We start from the raw sequence: 17472 nt of genomic DNA, 5'->3' as shown, positions 1-17472 counted from the left end.
AAATAAATGTAAAAAATAATTCATTAATAATGTGCACTGTGATGTACTTAAGGTCATACCACTGGGGAGAGGTTCATATTCTTCCCAGTAAAATCAAACTTACACAGCTGATAAACATCAAGGCTTTTGATGATTTTATACTTTTAAGACCATCAGTCACTCAGCTGTACTGTAGTGATGGGAAGTTCGGTTCTTTCAACTCCCGAACGGCTCTTTATTTAGGATCTTTTGTAGCCTATATTTGCAAAAAAAAAAAAATCATGGTTTATGTGTTGAAAACCCTTTTGCTTTCAGTGTTTTTATGAGAGACCTTATAATTGCCTAATTCTTTGCATTTATTCTGTGACAAAACCACTTTTACATTTGTTTATTTCAATTCAACTTTTTTATTGCACAAATTAACATTAAACTTCAAACAAATCCACAGAACAGAAGCAAACTCAAGCTAACATTAATAATGTCCTCAATTAAACTTTTTTATTGGACAAATGAAACAAAAAATTTCAAACAAATCCACAGAACAGAACCAAAACCAGAACCAAACTCCTTAATTCTCACGTGAATACCGCATGCTGGTACCATGCTGGCCAATCATAACGAAGCTCTGTCGTAACCAGAGCTGGGACTGAGCACTGAAAGTGAAACCTAAGCAGCGGATGGAAAAAAACTTGGAGTCGGCTCTCACTTAATGCAAGCCGGCTCTTCTGATTCACTACAAAGAGCCGGCTCGCAGAGCCGGCTCTTTGTATCTGGTTAGGATGCCTCCCTGGTGAGGTGTTCCAGGCCCGTCCCACTGGGAGGAGACCCCGGGGAAGACCGAGGACACGTTGGAGAGACTATGTTCCTCGGCTGGCCTGGGAACGCCTCGGGGTCCCCCCAGAAGAGCTGGAGGAAGTGGCCGGGGACAGGGACGTCTGGGTTTCTCTGCTCAAGCTGCTGCCCCTGTGACCCGATCCCCGGACCAGCGGAAGATGATGGATGGATGGATGGATGTTCAGGAAAAATCCCGAAATCTGTAGCTCCCTCTAAAGCCTGTAATCGTGCTTGCAAAAATCGAGCACTCCCGGCTGTTTTTAACCAATCACGTTAGGTTTATTATTTATCTATTATCTGAGCAGAACAGTCACCAACCACGTCTTCCATGCTGAGCATGAGTCTGCCCCCAGCTTGTGTGCGCGCACACTGGTGTGAACTCACGTGCACAACCTCGTCCAGGTTGGGGGAGGGACCTGAAAGTTGTATCAGTTCGAATTTTCCGACTTTAGACTCGGAATTTTGAAAACCTGCCGACGGCAGCTTTAAGCAAAAAGCCCGCTCGCAATCAGCAGCCACATGGAACAGGAGACGGAGACAACAACAACGACTGCGACTACGTCTACATCGGACTCGGCTACAGGGGAACCACCAGCTGGTGATGAGAACCCGTGGCCTAATTTAAACACAATGTTTGATTTCGTGGGTGTTAAAGATTATGCGGTACGCCTGTCCAAAGACGTGGAAATTCTATCTTGCAGAAACTCCCCGTCCAACTTGAAGAAACACATTGAGGTAACTTCTTATGAAATGGTTATAATCCTCCTGTTTCAGTAACCATAGCATGGTCATTAGGCACTATTGGGAAATCTTGAGCATAACGTTACCTGTACAAATGAACTTTTTGTTTTGCATTGTTTCGGTTCCACACATGGTGTATTTAGCGTAGGCCAAGTGTTGGCTGTAGCTGGTTACCTAGCCTCTTCGGTCCAAGGGGGCACGAATGGGGAAGTGATAGCTATTTAGACTAAATTTAACGAATATAGGAAAGGCATGCAAGTTCAAAACCACAAACCATTAACATGTGCTACTCTTTAAAACTGAAACAAACTTTGTGTGTGCGTCTGGTGTCTTGGACTGAATCCATGAATCTGAAAAGGTGTTTCTGAGTGAAAGAGACAGACATGAACAGACTGAACTATCTGTTCAGCAGGGATTCTCTGACAGGAGGACACTCTGTGTACTCAGCACAGAGACAACCAGGAACCAGGAAACCAGACTGTAAATCCAGGATGCAGAGGTTCTTCAGTGAATGTGGTGCTGAAGGTGTGGAGGTGGATCAGTGTGTCAGAGGAGACTCTGTAGAAGGACAGAGTGCCAGCAGGACGGTCCACATACACTGCTGCTCTGTTACAGACAGAGGAGGAGGAGGAGGAGGAGGAGGAGGAGGAAGAGAAGGAGGAGGAGGAGGAGGAGGAGGAGGAGGAGGAGGAGGAGGAGGAGGAGGAGGAGGAGGAGATGGGTGTTCTTCTCTCATTGTGCCAGACAGAGTATTTACCTCCATCAGAGCACAGACTCCAGGACTGATCGTTCCTTCCAAACAAACATTCATTGCCTCCTCTCCTGCAGATTCCTCTGTAACTCACTGATATAGAAACGTCTCCTCTCCACTCGACCTCCCAGTAACAGCGACCAGTCAGAACATTTCTACACAGCAGCTGAGGATACATCCAGCCATAAAACCTGTCTGGATGATCAGGATATGACAGAAACTCCATCACACGTGTCACCTTCCTGTTGTTGTCAGACAGTTTCAGTTCTCTGCTCATTGTGTTTGTGTCGATTGTGAGTTGGCAGGAATCTGATGGAGAGAACAAACACAGTCCAGCTGCAGTTATTGATCCATCATCTGTTGACTTTGATCAATGAGTGATGTGACAGTGTGAAGATGGCTGGATGTCATGAATCAGATGAAGAACACACTCACACTTCCTCAGCCCTGGTGTCAGCCATCGTTCTCCAGCAGGCTCCACCCTGAAAGGAGGAGGGGGGTCAGAGCAGCATCAAACATGGACATTACATGGCTCTCACACACACTGTTCTACACTGAGAAAGGAACAGTCCAACATCTGGACACATCCACTGGAATGGAGCATCTGGACACTAGAATGAAAGCTGTCTGATCAGCACTGACACCAACAAACTGCTTCTTTCAGCCATCTGCTCCTGATCTGAGCCAGAGCTGCAACCTCTCTTCTTGGATCATTAGAGCTGTTGATAAAGCTAACAGCACAACAGTGGTGAGTGTGTCAGTACAGCTGCTTTTAATTCATGCTACAGAGCTATCTCAGCTAGAAAACATGGTTAGCTTGTGTCCTCCAGGTTGTTCTCTGCTTCATTCAGTCAGAGTTCCACGTCCTTCATCAGAGACTGATCAGCAGCACAAATGTTCAGAGGAAAGATGGCTAATCCTTTCATATTTTCCTGTTGGAAAGCTGACATGTGGAAGCATGGCAGACTGACTGTGATGAGCTACAGCAGCAGGTTACATACACAGGATCCAAAAAGCAACAAGATGCGTCTGTCAGAAACATTCAATCTGCAAACACAAAGCACAGTTAAAGATCCTGAAGGTTCAAATGCTTCTCATTTCCTGAGCGGATCATTAGAGACTGAGGGATGTCAGTGTCTCTGACCCAGGTGATGGAGCAGTGATCACTAACAGCACAAACTCCAGAGGCAGGGCATCTGTGTGCTCCATCAGTCTGATGTCATGTGGAGCTCAGAGGATCGTTAAAGTTTGCTCTGGTGGCTTCATCTCTGAGCTGAAACACATCCAGTTCCACACACTGTTCTCTGAATGTGTTGGAGCTGTCAGAGAGCCGCTCCAGGGGAAGATCCCCATGATTATCAACTCACAGGAGGCACAAAGTGACTCGTTTAGTCATCTGTAAAAACACGGGAAAACGTGCACACCTGTACACAAACTCTGAGCCATGTGTACGAGCGTTTAGGACACACTGTTCCAGTTCCATAGTAAACGTTCAGCTGTAAAAGGCAGAAGCAAACTCAAATCATGGATCACATTCATCTCATTACTGAGTCAGCGCCATCTCATCATCCAGCTTTGAAAGCCTGACTGCAGAGGAGACGTTGGACTGACACTGGTGGTCAATGTTAGCTGTGAATACACCGAGTCCTTTTCACATCAACCCCGTTAACCGGGCTAACTGATGACACCTTCATCATCCCAACACACACACTCTGCATTGTCCAGGCACCTCCCTGTTGTGTTCTACCGACTGCAAAGGGACAAAGTCTGGACAGAAACCCAGGGACAGCTCTCACAGTCATCCCGACTCATGATGAGTCCATATCAGAACGCAGCGAGCAAAACCTCAGGAGCCTGAAGAAGGAAACAACTTGTGCTTTCATTTCAAATCCTATCAGGGTGAGGGGTTCCACTGACTCACCTTCATTTTGATCAGGTGTTTGAAGGAAAACGATGAATGCTGCATTGACACTTGTGTGTGATGTTGCTCAGAGCATTGGCACCACTGAATAACAACATGGATGAAAGAATTTGGATGGAACGAGTGTTCAAATTGTTTCCTTCTGCATATCGACCTTGATGTCTGTCTCATCTAAATTCACTTTCTGGGTCTGTTGCTGTGATCAGGAGCCTCCAATCAGCAGGAGCTGTGCATCAACATGCATGATGTGCTCTGCATCCACCATTTATGGTTAAACCTGGGCGTCTGGAGGGAGGGACAAGAGTCTAATCCACATGTGCACATTTCCACGTGGACTGTGATTTATGAAAAGCGTCTGCAAAATGACCGTAATGTAATTTATAAAGGGAACTTCACCTGAACATGTGCACACAGTTTTATGAACCTTTGTGCTAAGCTAGGCTAACATATCCTGGACCCATCTCTGCAAATGAATCAGAGTCAGAGACCAAAAGGATGTTTACAGTTTTTCTCAATTGCTAAAACACTAAAAGCCACTGGCTGAACAAAGTTCACAGTTGCCTGAACTCATTTAGCTAATTGTGCAGTCTGTTGTCAATACCTTAAACCATTTCACATGTTAAAACACAATTTGCAGATCTCATTTTCACTTTTTATCAGAACTCTAAACACATTCTTATTCTCAAAACACATTCTGCACTCTAATGCACATTTCATCCATACCGGTAAACACAAAGTGCAACAATCAAATGCAAATAGAGAACACATGTCATTCATTAAACACAACCACTCAAAACTGATTTCACTCGTTTCAAATGATGTGACACAACCAATATAAGCCAGGTCAGAGAGCAAACAGGCTATTGAAGGTGGGAAGGAGAAAGTCTTAGAATGGAGAGACGAAACAATGTGAGAGGACGAGGACAAGTGCGTATGCGAGGTGGGCAACGAGGAGGAAGAGGAGAAGGGCAAGAAAGAGGAAGAGTACGAAGAGGAAGAGGAAAACAAAGAGTGGAAATATCGGATGAAATTCGTGCAACAATAATTGACCATGTTCTTGTCCATGGTCTGACGATGAGGGCAGCAGGACTTAGAGTGCAACCCAATTTAAGCAGATTTTCTGTGTCCACCATAGTAAGGACATTCAGAGACCAGAACAGGTACAGTATACTACTGTATTTTTGTAATTGCAAATTTACTGTACTACACTACATGCAGCTGTTTCAATAGACATAAAGTTAATCACTGTATGTATTGTATTGCATGAACATGTTTTGTAACTGCACATCTATTTTTGTAGAATTGCAAGGCTGCCACATGCAGGTGGAAGGAGAGCTATACTCACTCGTGAACAAGAGGAAATTATAGTTGGCATGGTCCTTCAAAACAATCTAATACGACTCAGAGAAATCCAGCAACGAGTGATAGAAGACAACACAAACTTCCAGGGAATCAACAGTGTGAGCATTTCCACAATTGACCGTGTCCTCCAGCGTAACAGGGTGCGAATGAAACAAGTATACAGACCAGAGTAAATGGTCTGTATACTTATATATATATATATATATATATATATATAAGTATACACAACCCTACACCACAGTAAATCTACTGCAAGCGATGGATTTAGCCTGTGGTGATATAGGTAAGGAACCATGTCAGGGCTGGATACAGCACACAAGAGGCTTCTTCCCTCGTTGTCTCAGGAGGGAAAAGATTGCTTGTGATGTTGATGAGGTGCTCTGGCCTGACCCAGCCCAAAGAAAGGATGAAGCACATTGATTATGTTTACTCCTTTTGATTTTGTATTATATTTAATATTGTATACTGTAGTACAATGAACATGACTTTACGTTCATCAAAAACAATGACAGAAAAATATCAAATTTGTTTTGAGATTAAAAATCTACTTCTCCCTGAGAACTATATGTTTTGAACAATGTGTTTTTTATTTCTTGGTGTATTGTTTACTGACTGCTTGATAGGATATATCAGTTTGATCACTTTGTGTATGATTTAAGAGCAGTGTTTGGTTTTGAGCACAGGTAAAACTGTTTTGTAAATAGTGCTTGAAGCTGAGGTTTTGTGTTTAATGTTTTCAGAAAATTGAGCAAGGTTTCAGAACTTGTGTTTTAGCAATTGAGAGAAACTGTAAATGACAGACTGTTCCTTTAACATGCAGATACCTGTCCAAAATTAATCAGCTCTGACCAACAGACACTTCTCACTGTTGTTCCTGCAGATGTTCTCCTTGGAGAGCTCAAACACCTGCTGTTTCTGTCCAACCAGTGTTTCTGCTGAGCAAAGGAAACAGGCTCCTACATGTGTGATTGTTCATGTAACACTCAGCAGGAAGCAGAAGCACAGGGCTGAGTGCAGCACAGAGAACATGTTCCCTGCTCTTCCTCCTCTGTCAGACACTGTGAGGCTGCAGCAGGCCTCTCCATACCTGAGTTTGTGTGGATCCTTCAGTGCAGCCCTCAGCAGCTTCCCTCCTGAGGCTCCTGGATGGTTGTAGCTCAGGTCCAGCTCTCTCAGATGGGAGGGGTTGGAGGTCACAGCTTCAGCCAGAGAAGCACAGCCTTCCTCTGTGATCAGACAGCCTGACAGGCTGCAGACACAGAGCAACACAGCTGCTGTTATAACAGATAATAATAACATAATAACAGATGTTACTGCATCACAGAGACTGTATGAAGCTGAAACAGCAGAGAATCCTGACCTGAGAGCTTCCAGCTCACAGTTTGGACTCTTCAGTCCATCAGACAGCTGCTTCACTCCTGAATCCTGCAGGTCGTTGTTACTCAGGTCCAGTTGTGTCAGGCTGGAGGACTGGGAGCTGAGAGCTGAGGACAGAGCTGCACAGCTTCCCTGTGAGAGGTTACAGTCGCTCAGTCTGAGGAGGGAATAACAGGAAAAGGACAAAGAACAGCTGTGATCCAAATGAAATGGCTCTAATGCTGCATAAAGGCTGAAAGAGCATCTATATCACCTCCTGATATCAGGTTTATAACCTTGTTATCCATGTGGTGGTTCTTAAATGCTCAGAAACACGGTGAGTGAAACAAAGAGTCAACATGGTGGCGAAGCATTTGAACCTTGGAATTGCAGTTTCTCAGTGACAAAGTCTCAAAATCTGTTGTCTATCAGCACATCATCATCTTTGTGATCATGTAATTATCTCACACCACTGGTGGGCACTTGTTTCATTTCACCCCAGAGTGAGAGTCTCTACCACTGTTTTGCTGCTCTTGTTTTTAATTGAGTCTCATCTGCTGCACTCCCAGATTATATGGCTCCACTGTGTGTGATGAAGGTGAGAAGAAACACAGAGTGGAGATATACACCATCATATAATCCACATTACATTACACATCCAACATCGTTATGCTGCATGATATCGATTGTTCAGGTTAGTTAAGCCAGAAAACCAGAACAGATTCATCTACTTCATTGATCAAGGCACCTGGCAGCTGTTTTATCATTAAATTAAGACAGAATTATATCAACGCTCAGTTTAAAAGGTTAATGAATCCTGACCTGAGAGCTTCCAGCTCACAGTTTGGACTCTTCAGTCCATCAGACAGCTGCTTCACTCCTGAATCCTGCAGGTCGTTGTTACTCAGGTCCAGTTCTGTCAGGCTGGAGGACTGGGAGCTGAGAGCTGAGGACAGAGCTGCACAGCTTCTCTCTGAGAGGTTACAGCTGCTCAGTCTGAGGAGGGAATAATGAGATAAATCTGGGACTTTCTCTCCCATAGAAACAGCAGCAGGATATTCATACACATCCCTCTATATCTGTACTCACACAGCTTTGTTGGAGGCTTTGACCACTGGCAGCAGCCTCAGAAGAGCCTCCTCTGAAGCAGAGTATTTCTTCAGGTCAAACTCATCCAGATCTTTTCCTGATGACAGTAAGATGAAGACCAGAGCTGACCACTGAGCAGGAGACAGTTTATCTGTGGAGAGACTTCCTGAACTCAGGGCCTGTTGGATCTCCTCCACCAGAGAACGATCATTCAGTTCATTCAGACAGTGGAACAGATTGATGCTTCTCTCTGCAGACAGATCCTCACTGATCTTCTTGATGTAACAGACTGTTTCCTGATTGGTCTGTGAGCTACTTCCTGTCTGTGTCAGCAGGCCTCGTAGGAGCCTCTGATTGGTCTGCAGGGAAAGACCCAGGAGGAAGCGGAGGAACAGGTCCAGGTGTCCGTTTGGACTCTCTAAGGCCTTGTCCACAGCACTCTGATGGAGATGTTTTAGGTCTTTTTTGTATTTGAATAATTTAAACCACTTTTGTTTTTCTCCCATCAGGTTGAGTCCAGAGTTGATGAAGGTCAGATGCACATGAAGAGCAGCCAGAAACTCCTGAACACTCAGATGGATGAAGCAGAACACCTTCTCCCGGTACAGCCCTCTCTCCTTTCTAAAGATCTGTGTGAACATTGCTGAGTACACTGAGGCTGCTGAGATATCGATGCCACACTCTGTCAGGTCTGACTCATAGAAGATCAGGTTTCCTTTCTGCAGCTGCTCAAAAGCCAGTTTTCCCAGAGACTCAATCATCTCCCTGCTCTCTGGACTCCAGTGTGGATCTGTCGCAGCTCCTCCATCATGCTTGAGCTTCTTCACTTTGGCCTGAACCACCAGGAAGTGGATGTACATCTCAGTCAGGGTGCTGGGCAGCTCTGCTCCCTCTCTGGTGTCCAACACATCCTCCAGAACTGTAGCAGTGATCCAGCAGAAGACCGGGATGTGGCACATGATGTGGAGGCTTCGGGACGTCTGGATGTGGGAGATGATCCTGCTGGCCTGCTCCTCGTCTCTGAACCTCTTCCTGAAGTACTCCTCCTTCTGAGAGTCGGTGAACCCTCTGACCTCCGTCACGCAGCTGACCAACCTTCGAGGGATCTGATTGGCCGCCGCGGGTCGTGTGGTTATCCAGAGGCGAGCGGAGCGTAACAGTTTCCCGCTGATGAGCTTCCTCAGCAGCACGCCGGCTGCGGTCGGCTTCGTTACGTCCACAGAGCCGACGTCTTCGGCATGAAGGTCCAGATGAAGGCGGCTCTCATCCAGTCCGTCCAACACAAACAGCAGCTTGAATTTGCTCTTGTCGTAGTTGCTGTTTCCCGAAGACTGCAGAGCGGTGAAGATGTGGTTCAGAGCCTCCTCTCTGATGTCCACGGTTTCTGGGATGCATTCATGAATGAGTTGTGCCAAACTGAACTCTCCTCCCTGCAGAGGGTTCAGCTGACGGAAGGTGAAGGGGAAGATGAGGTGCACATCCTGATTGGATCTGTGTTCGGCCCAGTCCAACACAAACTTCTGCACCAGGAGGGTTTTTCCAATTCCTGCTATTCCATTGGTCAGCACAGTTTTTACGGGTCTGTATTCTCCAGGAGGATGTTTGAACATGTCTCTGGGTCTCACTGCTTTCTCCGGTTCTGCCGGCTTCCTCGCCCCCTCGATCTGTCGGACCTCGTGCTGCGTGTTCATGTGCACGTCCCACCCTGCTGTGATGTACAGCTCTGTGTAGATATCTACCAGACGCTGTTTATCCTCTGCCCAGCCTTCCCGTGCACACATGAACGTGTCCTGGAAGTTGGACTGAAGCATCTGTTGGTAAAATGTGACGGGCTGCGGCTCAGGAACTGGAACCATTAAATCTGTCTCCAACAGAAAGAAGAAAGTTTCAGTCTGAAACAAACACATCAGTTACAGGTGACTGAGCTCCTGTTAGAAGCTGGAAACACAGCATGGAAACACATTTCAAGCCAAAGTCAGAAATCCCATGAGAGCCAATCACTGAGAGGGTCTGTGTCGAAGCCACGTAGGCTCACCACTGGGGTTCCCCAAGGTTCGGTCCTGGGTCCTCTTCTTTTCTCCCTCTATACATCGCCTGTGTTCCAAACTGCACACTTCTCCTACTAACTCTCTGAGTTAGATTTTTAGTGACTTTAGATTTTTTCCAGTGTGTAGATTCTGTAAACTGTCTTTCTCACTGGAAAAAATCAAAGTCTTACCAAGTACATTTGTCTAATTTCTAGTCAAAATATCTCATTACACTTGATATAAGACACAACTGCCTAACAAGTACCATTTCAGCCAGATATAGGGTCTTGTTTTAATAGAATACATCTTGAATATCTTGTTGAATTAAAAAGTCTTGAAAACAAATTGTTTTGAGTCACATATCATATGAAACAAGCTTTTTTGACATTTAAAGAGGTTTTTAAGCTAATGAGACAAATATATTTGGTAAGACTTTGATTTATTTCAGTGCACTTATGATTTCTTGTGACGTGAAGTTCTTTTGCCTACCGATGTGGAACACACTTATTGTAAGTCGCTTTGGATAAAAGCGTCTGCAGAATGACCGTGATGTAATGTAGTGTAATGTTATGTGACGTGACGTAATGTAATGTTATGTAACGTGATGTAATGTAATGTAATTATGGCGCCTGGACAAACTTGTGGCGCCAGGACAAACTGGTGAAAAAGGCTGGTTCTGTTGTAGGCAGAAGGCTGGACCCTCTCGGTGCTGTGGTGGAGAAACGGATGAGGAGGAAGTTAGATTCTGTGATGGAGAATAATAAACACCCCCTCCACAGCATCCTGACAGGACAGAGGAGCAGCTGCAGTGAGAGGCTCATCTCTCTGCGCTCTACAAGGCTTTATAACAGTGACTACTGAGTTCTTCTCAAATTGATCCAGAGGGCCAGATGCTGCTCTGCCCACAGTGGTTCCCTCGTACGCTGGAATCAGGGGCACTGATGCTGGGCGCTGAAGACTCAGTTAGACACACGACCGTCCTTTATTCTTAAAAGGCTTTCTTTGCTACTCACCAGAAAATCCAGTACTTTTACCTTCAGTCTGAGGAAGAGGAGCCTGTGGCTGAGAAGATGAAGGTCCTCTGTTCTCTGAAGACCCCTGAACATCCGAAACAGCCTCTGAAAGGCAGTTTATGTGGGTTAAACTGATGTAAACTGTTCTCTGAGCAACTTTATTAATTTAATTAATTTTTATTATTTATTATTTAATTGAAATTCATTTTTATTATTTATTAATTATTTATTTTTATTTTAATATTCATTTTAATATGTATTTTAATTAATCAAATTAAATTTTTTTTATTTATTTTTATTTTAATATTTATTTTAATTAGTTTAATTAAATTTTAATATTATTTTAATGTAGGAGTCGGTGACTCTATGAGTTTCTCTTCCTGTGACCGACCTTCTGCTCCTGAGCTGATGGCAGAAAGACTCTGCAGCAGGTCATTCCTTTTGATGCTCTCCAACACCTTCCTGGTCACCTCCACAGCTCCAGGAAGTCTGTAGGTCTGCACCATCAGGTCCACGGTGTCTGACCTGTTTGCCGTCTCCAGTCTGCACTTTTTGACGGCCGGGAGGCCTCCAAGGATGTCGGCCTGCTGCAGGAACCACTTGAATTTACAGAACTCCTCATCTCCCAGATCTTCCAGAGTGTTTAAGATGTCCACTGGAGTCATCGCGGCTCCCTGATGAAGTCAGATACAAGTTAAAGTGATGGTTCGGAGTAGATTCACCCTAGGGTCATTTGAACCGTGATATCCAGCCAAGTAGCCCACCCGAAGTTTTTCCGATATTGGCTGAACATCAGCTGAGTTACTGAGTTATCCCGAATAGCTTAGTACAAGCGCTAATGGACCCTGGCAGTATCTCCAAAATTACCTCACTAAAATCACATGCCATGACACCAAACTTCTACAGTACTACAAATATGGTCTGTACTCACAAAACGATGCATTTGGAAGTTTGAAAATAGTCCAGGAGTTTATGATTATCAACACAAGCCTGATAGCTTCTCTGCTGCTAAAGCTGCGTCTACGTCACTTCCTTGATCTGGGAGCTTCAATGTAAGAAGAGGGTTGATCTACTACTGTAGTATATGCTATATTCTACATGAATTTTTATGAATTTTTATGTTGTAGAGTTGTGAATTTATTTTATCAATGGAGAAATTGAGCAGCCTTGCCAGGGTCCGTTAGCGCTTGTACGAAGCTATTCGGGATAACTCAGTAACTTGGCTGATATTCAGCCAATATCGGAAAAACTTCGGGTGGGCTACTTGGCTGGATGTCACAGTTCAAATGACCCTAGGGTGAATCTACTCCGAACTATCACTTTAAGGTAAGTTTTTGGTTCAACTATGTACCAAGACACATCTACTCTGAGACACTCTCAGTATGTCACCCATTAAGAGAAGTAATTTCCAAACTGGGATCCATGATGCTTCTGATTCTAGAGAAAAGATCGAATCTGTTTGACATTCCTGACTAACTGCAGGATCTTCTTGTAGTTTGTTGAAGGGCTTCAGTGGCTTACTGTGCAGAGCAATAGAGAACAGTGTTGTCTGCATATATATAATTTTTTTCTAGAGGATATAATGTTGTTTATATAAACTGTAAGAACGACAGGACTTAAAACCAGTGACAGGACTTAAAACCAGTGACGGGACTTAAAACCAGTGACGGAACTTAAAACCTGTGAAAGGACTTAAAACCAGTGACAGGACTTAAAACCAGTGACAGGACTTAAAACCAGTGACAGGACTTAAAACCAGTGACTGGACTTAAAACCAGTGACGGGACTTAAAACCAGTGACAGGACTTAAAACCAGTGACAGGACTTAAAACCAGTGACTTAAAACCAGTGACCTAAAACCAGTGACGGGACTAAAAACCACTAACTTAAAACCAGTGACAGGACTTAAAACCAATGACATTACTTAAAAATAGTGACAGGACTTAAACCAGTGACAAGACTTAAAACCAGTGACAGGACTTAAAACCAGTGACTGGACTTAAAACCAGTGACTGGACTTAAAACCAGTGACGGGACTTAAAACCAGTGACAGGACTTAAAACCAGTGACAGGACTTAAAACCAGTGACTTAAAACCAGTGAAAGGACTTAAAACGAGTGACAGGACTTAAAACCAGTGACAGGACTTAAAACCAGTGACAGGACTTAAAACCAGTGACAGGACTTAAAACCAGTGACAGGACTTAAAACCAGTGACAGGACTTAAAACTAGTGACGGGACATAAAACCAGTGACAGGACTTAAACCAGTGACAGGACTTAAAACCAGTGACAGGACTTAAAACTAGTGACGGGACATAAAACCAGTGACGGGACTTAAAACTAGTGACGGGACTTAAAACCAGTGACAGGACTTATAACCAGTGACGGGACTTAAAACCAGTGACAGGACTTAAAACCAGTGACTGGACTTAAAACCAGTGACTGTACTTAAAACCAGTGACTGGACTTAAAACCAGTGAGAGGACTTAAAACCAGTGACTTAAAACCAGTGACTTAAAACCAGTGACTTAAAACCAGTGACGGGATTTAAAACCAGTGACAGGACTTATAACCAGTGACGGGAGTTAAAACCAGTGAGAGGACTTAAAACCAGTGACGGGACTTAAAACCAGTGACAGGACTTAAAACCAGTGACGGGACTTAAAACCAGTGACAGGACTTATAACCAGTGACGGGAGTTAAAACCAGTGACAGGACTTAAAACCAGTGACAGGACTTAAAACCAGTGACGGGAGTTAAAACCAGTGACAGGACTTAAGACCAGTGACAGGACTTAAAACCAGTGACGGGAGTTAAAACCAGTGACAGGACTTAAAACCAGTGACAGGACTTAAAACCAGTGACGGGAGTTAAAACCAGTGACAGGACTTAAAACCAGTGACGGGACTTAAAACCAGTGACGGGAGTTAAAACCAGTGACAGGACTTAAAACCAGTGACAGGACTTAAAACCAGTGACAGGACTTATAACCAGTGACGGGAGTTAAAACCAGTGACAGGACTTAAAACCAGTGACGGGACTTAAAACCAGTGATGGGACTTAAAACCAGTGACGGGACTTAAAACCAGTGACGGGACATAAAACCAGTGACAGGACTTAAAACCAGTGACGGGACTTAAAACCATTGACGGGACATAAAACCAGTGACAGGACTTAAAACCAGTTACTTAAAACCAGTGACTTAAAACTAGTAACAGGACATAACACCAGTGACGGGACTTAAAACCAGTGACTTAAAACCAGTGAAAGGACTTAAAACCAGTGACGGGACTTAAAACCAGTGATGGGACTTAAAACCAGTGACGGGACTTAAAACCAGTGACGGGACATAAAACCAGTGACAGGACTTAAAACCAGTGACGGGACTTAAAACCATTGACGGGACATAAAACCAGTGACAGGACTTAAAACCAGTTACTTAAAACCAGTGACTTAAAACTAGTAACAGGACATAACACCAGTGACGGGACTTAAAACCAGTGACTTAAAACCAGTGAAAGGACTTAAAACCAGTGACAGAACTTAAAACCAGTGACGGGACTTAAAACCAGTGACGGGACTTAAAACCAGTGACAGGACTTAAAACCAGTGACTGGACTTAAAACCAGTGACTTAAAACCATTGACTGGACTTAAAACCAGTGACAGGACTTAAAACCAGTGACTGGACTTAAAACCAGTGACTTAAAACCATTGACTGGACTTAAAACCAGTGACAGGACTTAAAACCAGTGACAGGATTTAAAACCAGTGACGGGACTTAAAACCAGTGACGGGATTTAAAACCAGTGACAGGACTTAAAACCAGTGACGGGACTTAAAACCAGTGACAGGACTTAAAACCAGTGACAGGACTTAAAACCAGTGACAAGACTTAAAACCAGTGACGGGATTTAAAACCAGTGAAAGGATTTAAAACCAGTGACAGGATTTAAAACCAGTGACAGGACTTAAAACCAGTGACAGGACTTAAAACCAGTGACGGGACTTAAAACCAGTGACAGGACTTAAAACCAGTGACTGGACTTAAAACCAGTGACTTAAAACCAATGACTGGACTTAAAACCAGTGACAGGACTTAAAACCAGTGACTGGACTTAAAACCAGTGACTTAAAACCATTGACTGGACTTAAAACCAGTGACTGGACTTAAAACCATTGACAGGACTTAAAACCAGTGACTGGACTTAAAACCAGTGACTGGACTTAAAACCAGTGACAGGACTTAAAACCAGTGACAGGATTTAAAACCAGTGACGGGACTTAAAACCAGTGACGGGATTTAAAACCAGTGACAGGACTTAAAACCAGTGACAAGACTTAAAACCAGTGACAGGACTTAAAACCAGTGACAGGATTTAAAACCAGTGACAGGATTTAAAACCAGTGACAGGATTTAAAACCAGTGACGGGACTTAAAACCAGTGACGGGACTTAAAACCAGTGACGGGACTTAAAACCAGTGACGGGACTTAAAACCAGTGACGGGACATAAAACCAGTGACAGGACTTAAAACCAGTGACTGGACTTAAAACCAGTGACTTAAAACCATTGACTGGACTTAAAACCAGTGACAGGACTTAAAACCAGTGACAGGATTTAAAACCAGTGACGGGACTTAAAACCAGTGACAGGACTTAAAACCAGTGACAGGACTTAAAACCAGTGACAGGATTTAAAACCAGTGACGGGACTTAAAACCAGTGACAGGATTTAAAACCAGTGACAGGACTAAAAACCAGTGACAGGATTTAAAACCAGTGACGGGACTTAAAACCAGTGACAGGATTTAAAACCAGTGACAGGACTTAAAACCAGTGACAGGATTTAAAACCAGTGACAGGACTAAAAACCAGTGACAGGACTTAAAACCAGTGACAGGACTTAAAACCAGTGACAGGACTTAAAACCAGTGACAGGATTTAAAACCAGTGACAGGACTAAAAACCAGTGACAGGACTTAAAACCAGTGACAGGACTTAAAACCAGTGACAGGACTAAAAACCAGTGACAGGACTTAAAACCAGTGACAGGATTTAAAACCAGTGACAGGACTAAAAACCAGTGACAGGACTTAAAACCAGTGACAGGACTTAAAACCAGTGACAGGACTGTTGGGATAAGCAGGAGCTCCAAGCTACAGCTAACATATATTCTCCAAACAAAACCTGTTCACTTCGTAGAGCTTTAAGGGTCACAGGCCCCAAGCGGTACATAAAAGTAATGATAAGAACAAACAGATTAGTTATAATTAACCGGACAGGACTCTACGATTCTATAAATATAGAATTTAATTTATAATCTCATTGCTAACACATAATTCTGCTTCAGAGAGCGAGCAGCAGAAATGTTGTAAAGACTCACCCAGAAACAGTCGGCTCCTCTCTGAGCTCCTGGTGGGAAACAGGAACTCTGCAGTGAACCAAACAACGACGACGCTCACGTTTCCTCATGTGAAAGCAGAAGTGGAGGAAGGCTGAAATGTAGAAATAACCGACATTTCTGTTACAGAAAAGCCTGAGAATAAAATATGAGCCGTCAATAGTGTTAAAGTCCAGATGTTCTTACTGTGAGTTTACTGTGAGCTTACTGTGAGCTTACTGTGAGCTTACTGTGAGTTTACTGTGAGCTTACTGTGAGTTTACTGTGAGTTTACTGAGCTTACTGTGAGCTTACTGTGAGTTTACTGTGAGTTTACTGTGAGCTTACTGTGAGCTTACTGTGAGCTTACTGTGAGCTTACTGTGAGCTTACTGTGAGCTTACTGTGAGCTTACTGTGAGCTTACTGTGAGTTTACTGTGAGCTTACTGTGAGCTTACTGTGAGCTTACTGTGAGCTTACTGTGAGCTTACTGTGAGTTTACTGTGAGTTTACTGTGAGTTTACTGTGAGTTTACTGTGAGCTTACTGTGAGCTTACTGTGAGTTTACTGTGAGCTTACTGTGAGCTTACTGAGCTTACTGTGAGCTTACTGTGAGCTTACTGAGCTTACTGTGAGCTTACTGTGAGCTTACTGTGAGCTTACTGTGAGTTTACTGTGAGCTTACTGTGAGCTTACTGAGCTTACTGTGAGTTTACTGTGAGCTTACTGTGAGCTTACTGAGCTTACTGTGAGTTTACTGTGAGCTTACTGTGAGCTTACTGTGAGCTTACTGTGAGCTTACTGTGAGCTTACTGTGAGCTTACTGTGAGCTTACTGTGAGCTTACTGTGAGTTTACTGTGAGCTTACTGTGAGTTTACTGTGAGTTTACTGTGAGCTTACTGTGAGCTTACTGTGAGCTTACTGTGAGCTTACTGTGAGTTTACTGTGAGTTTACTGTGAGCTTACTGTGAGCTTACTGTGAGTTTACTGTGAGTTTACTGTGAGTTTACTGTGA

General features: G+C 43.8%; 1 protein-coding gene across 1 annotated transcript; it reads right to left on the bottom strand.

The window, feature by feature from the left end:
* Window positions 1-431: 431 nt before the first annotated feature.
* Window positions 432-16508, bottom strand: LOC142378181 (protein NLRC3-like). The gene is made up of 9 exons (XM_075462430.1): window positions 16460-16508; window positions 11465-11747; window positions 11095-11178; window positions 8034-9894; window positions 7767-7940; window positions 6949-7122; window positions 6676-6837; window positions 2741-2787; window positions 432-2614 (listed from the first exon to the last, which is right to left on the bottom strand). The coding sequence occupies exons 2-9, from the start codon at window positions 11736-11738 to the stop codon at window positions 1998-2000; spliced, it is 3393 nt and encodes a 1130-aa protein (XP_075318545.1). The 5' UTR covers window positions 11739-11747; window positions 16460-16508; the 3' UTR covers window positions 432-1997.
* Between the last annotated feature and the right edge of the window lie 964 nt (window positions 16509-17472).

This window comes from Odontesthes bonariensis, chromosome 4 (genome assembly GCF_027942865.1).
Source record: "Odontesthes bonariensis isolate fOdoBon6 chromosome 4, fOdoBon6.hap1, whole genome shotgun sequence".
In the NCBI taxonomy this organism is placed as follows: Eukaryota; Metazoa; Chordata; class Actinopteri; order Atheriniformes; family Atherinopsidae; genus Odontesthes; species Odontesthes bonariensis.
Note: the sequence above shows the minus strand (reverse complement) of the source record. Positions and strands in the feature narration are given on the sequence as shown.

Excerpts from the sequence above, each read along its gene's own strand:
- LOC142378181 (XM_075462430.1), bottom strand. The coding sequence starts at position 11,738 with ATGACTCCAGTGGACATCTTAAACACTCTGGAAGATCTGGGAGATGAG. Across the intron at positions 9,895-11,094 it reads TCCTCTTCCTCAGACTGAAG|ATTTAATGGTTCCAGTTCCT; the intron begins GTAAAAGTACTG and ends TGTTGGAGACAG. Across the intron at positions 2,788-6,675 it reads AAGGATCCACACAAACTCAG|GGTGGAGCCTGCTGGAGAAC; the intron begins GTATGGAGAGGC and ends TCCTCCTTTCAG.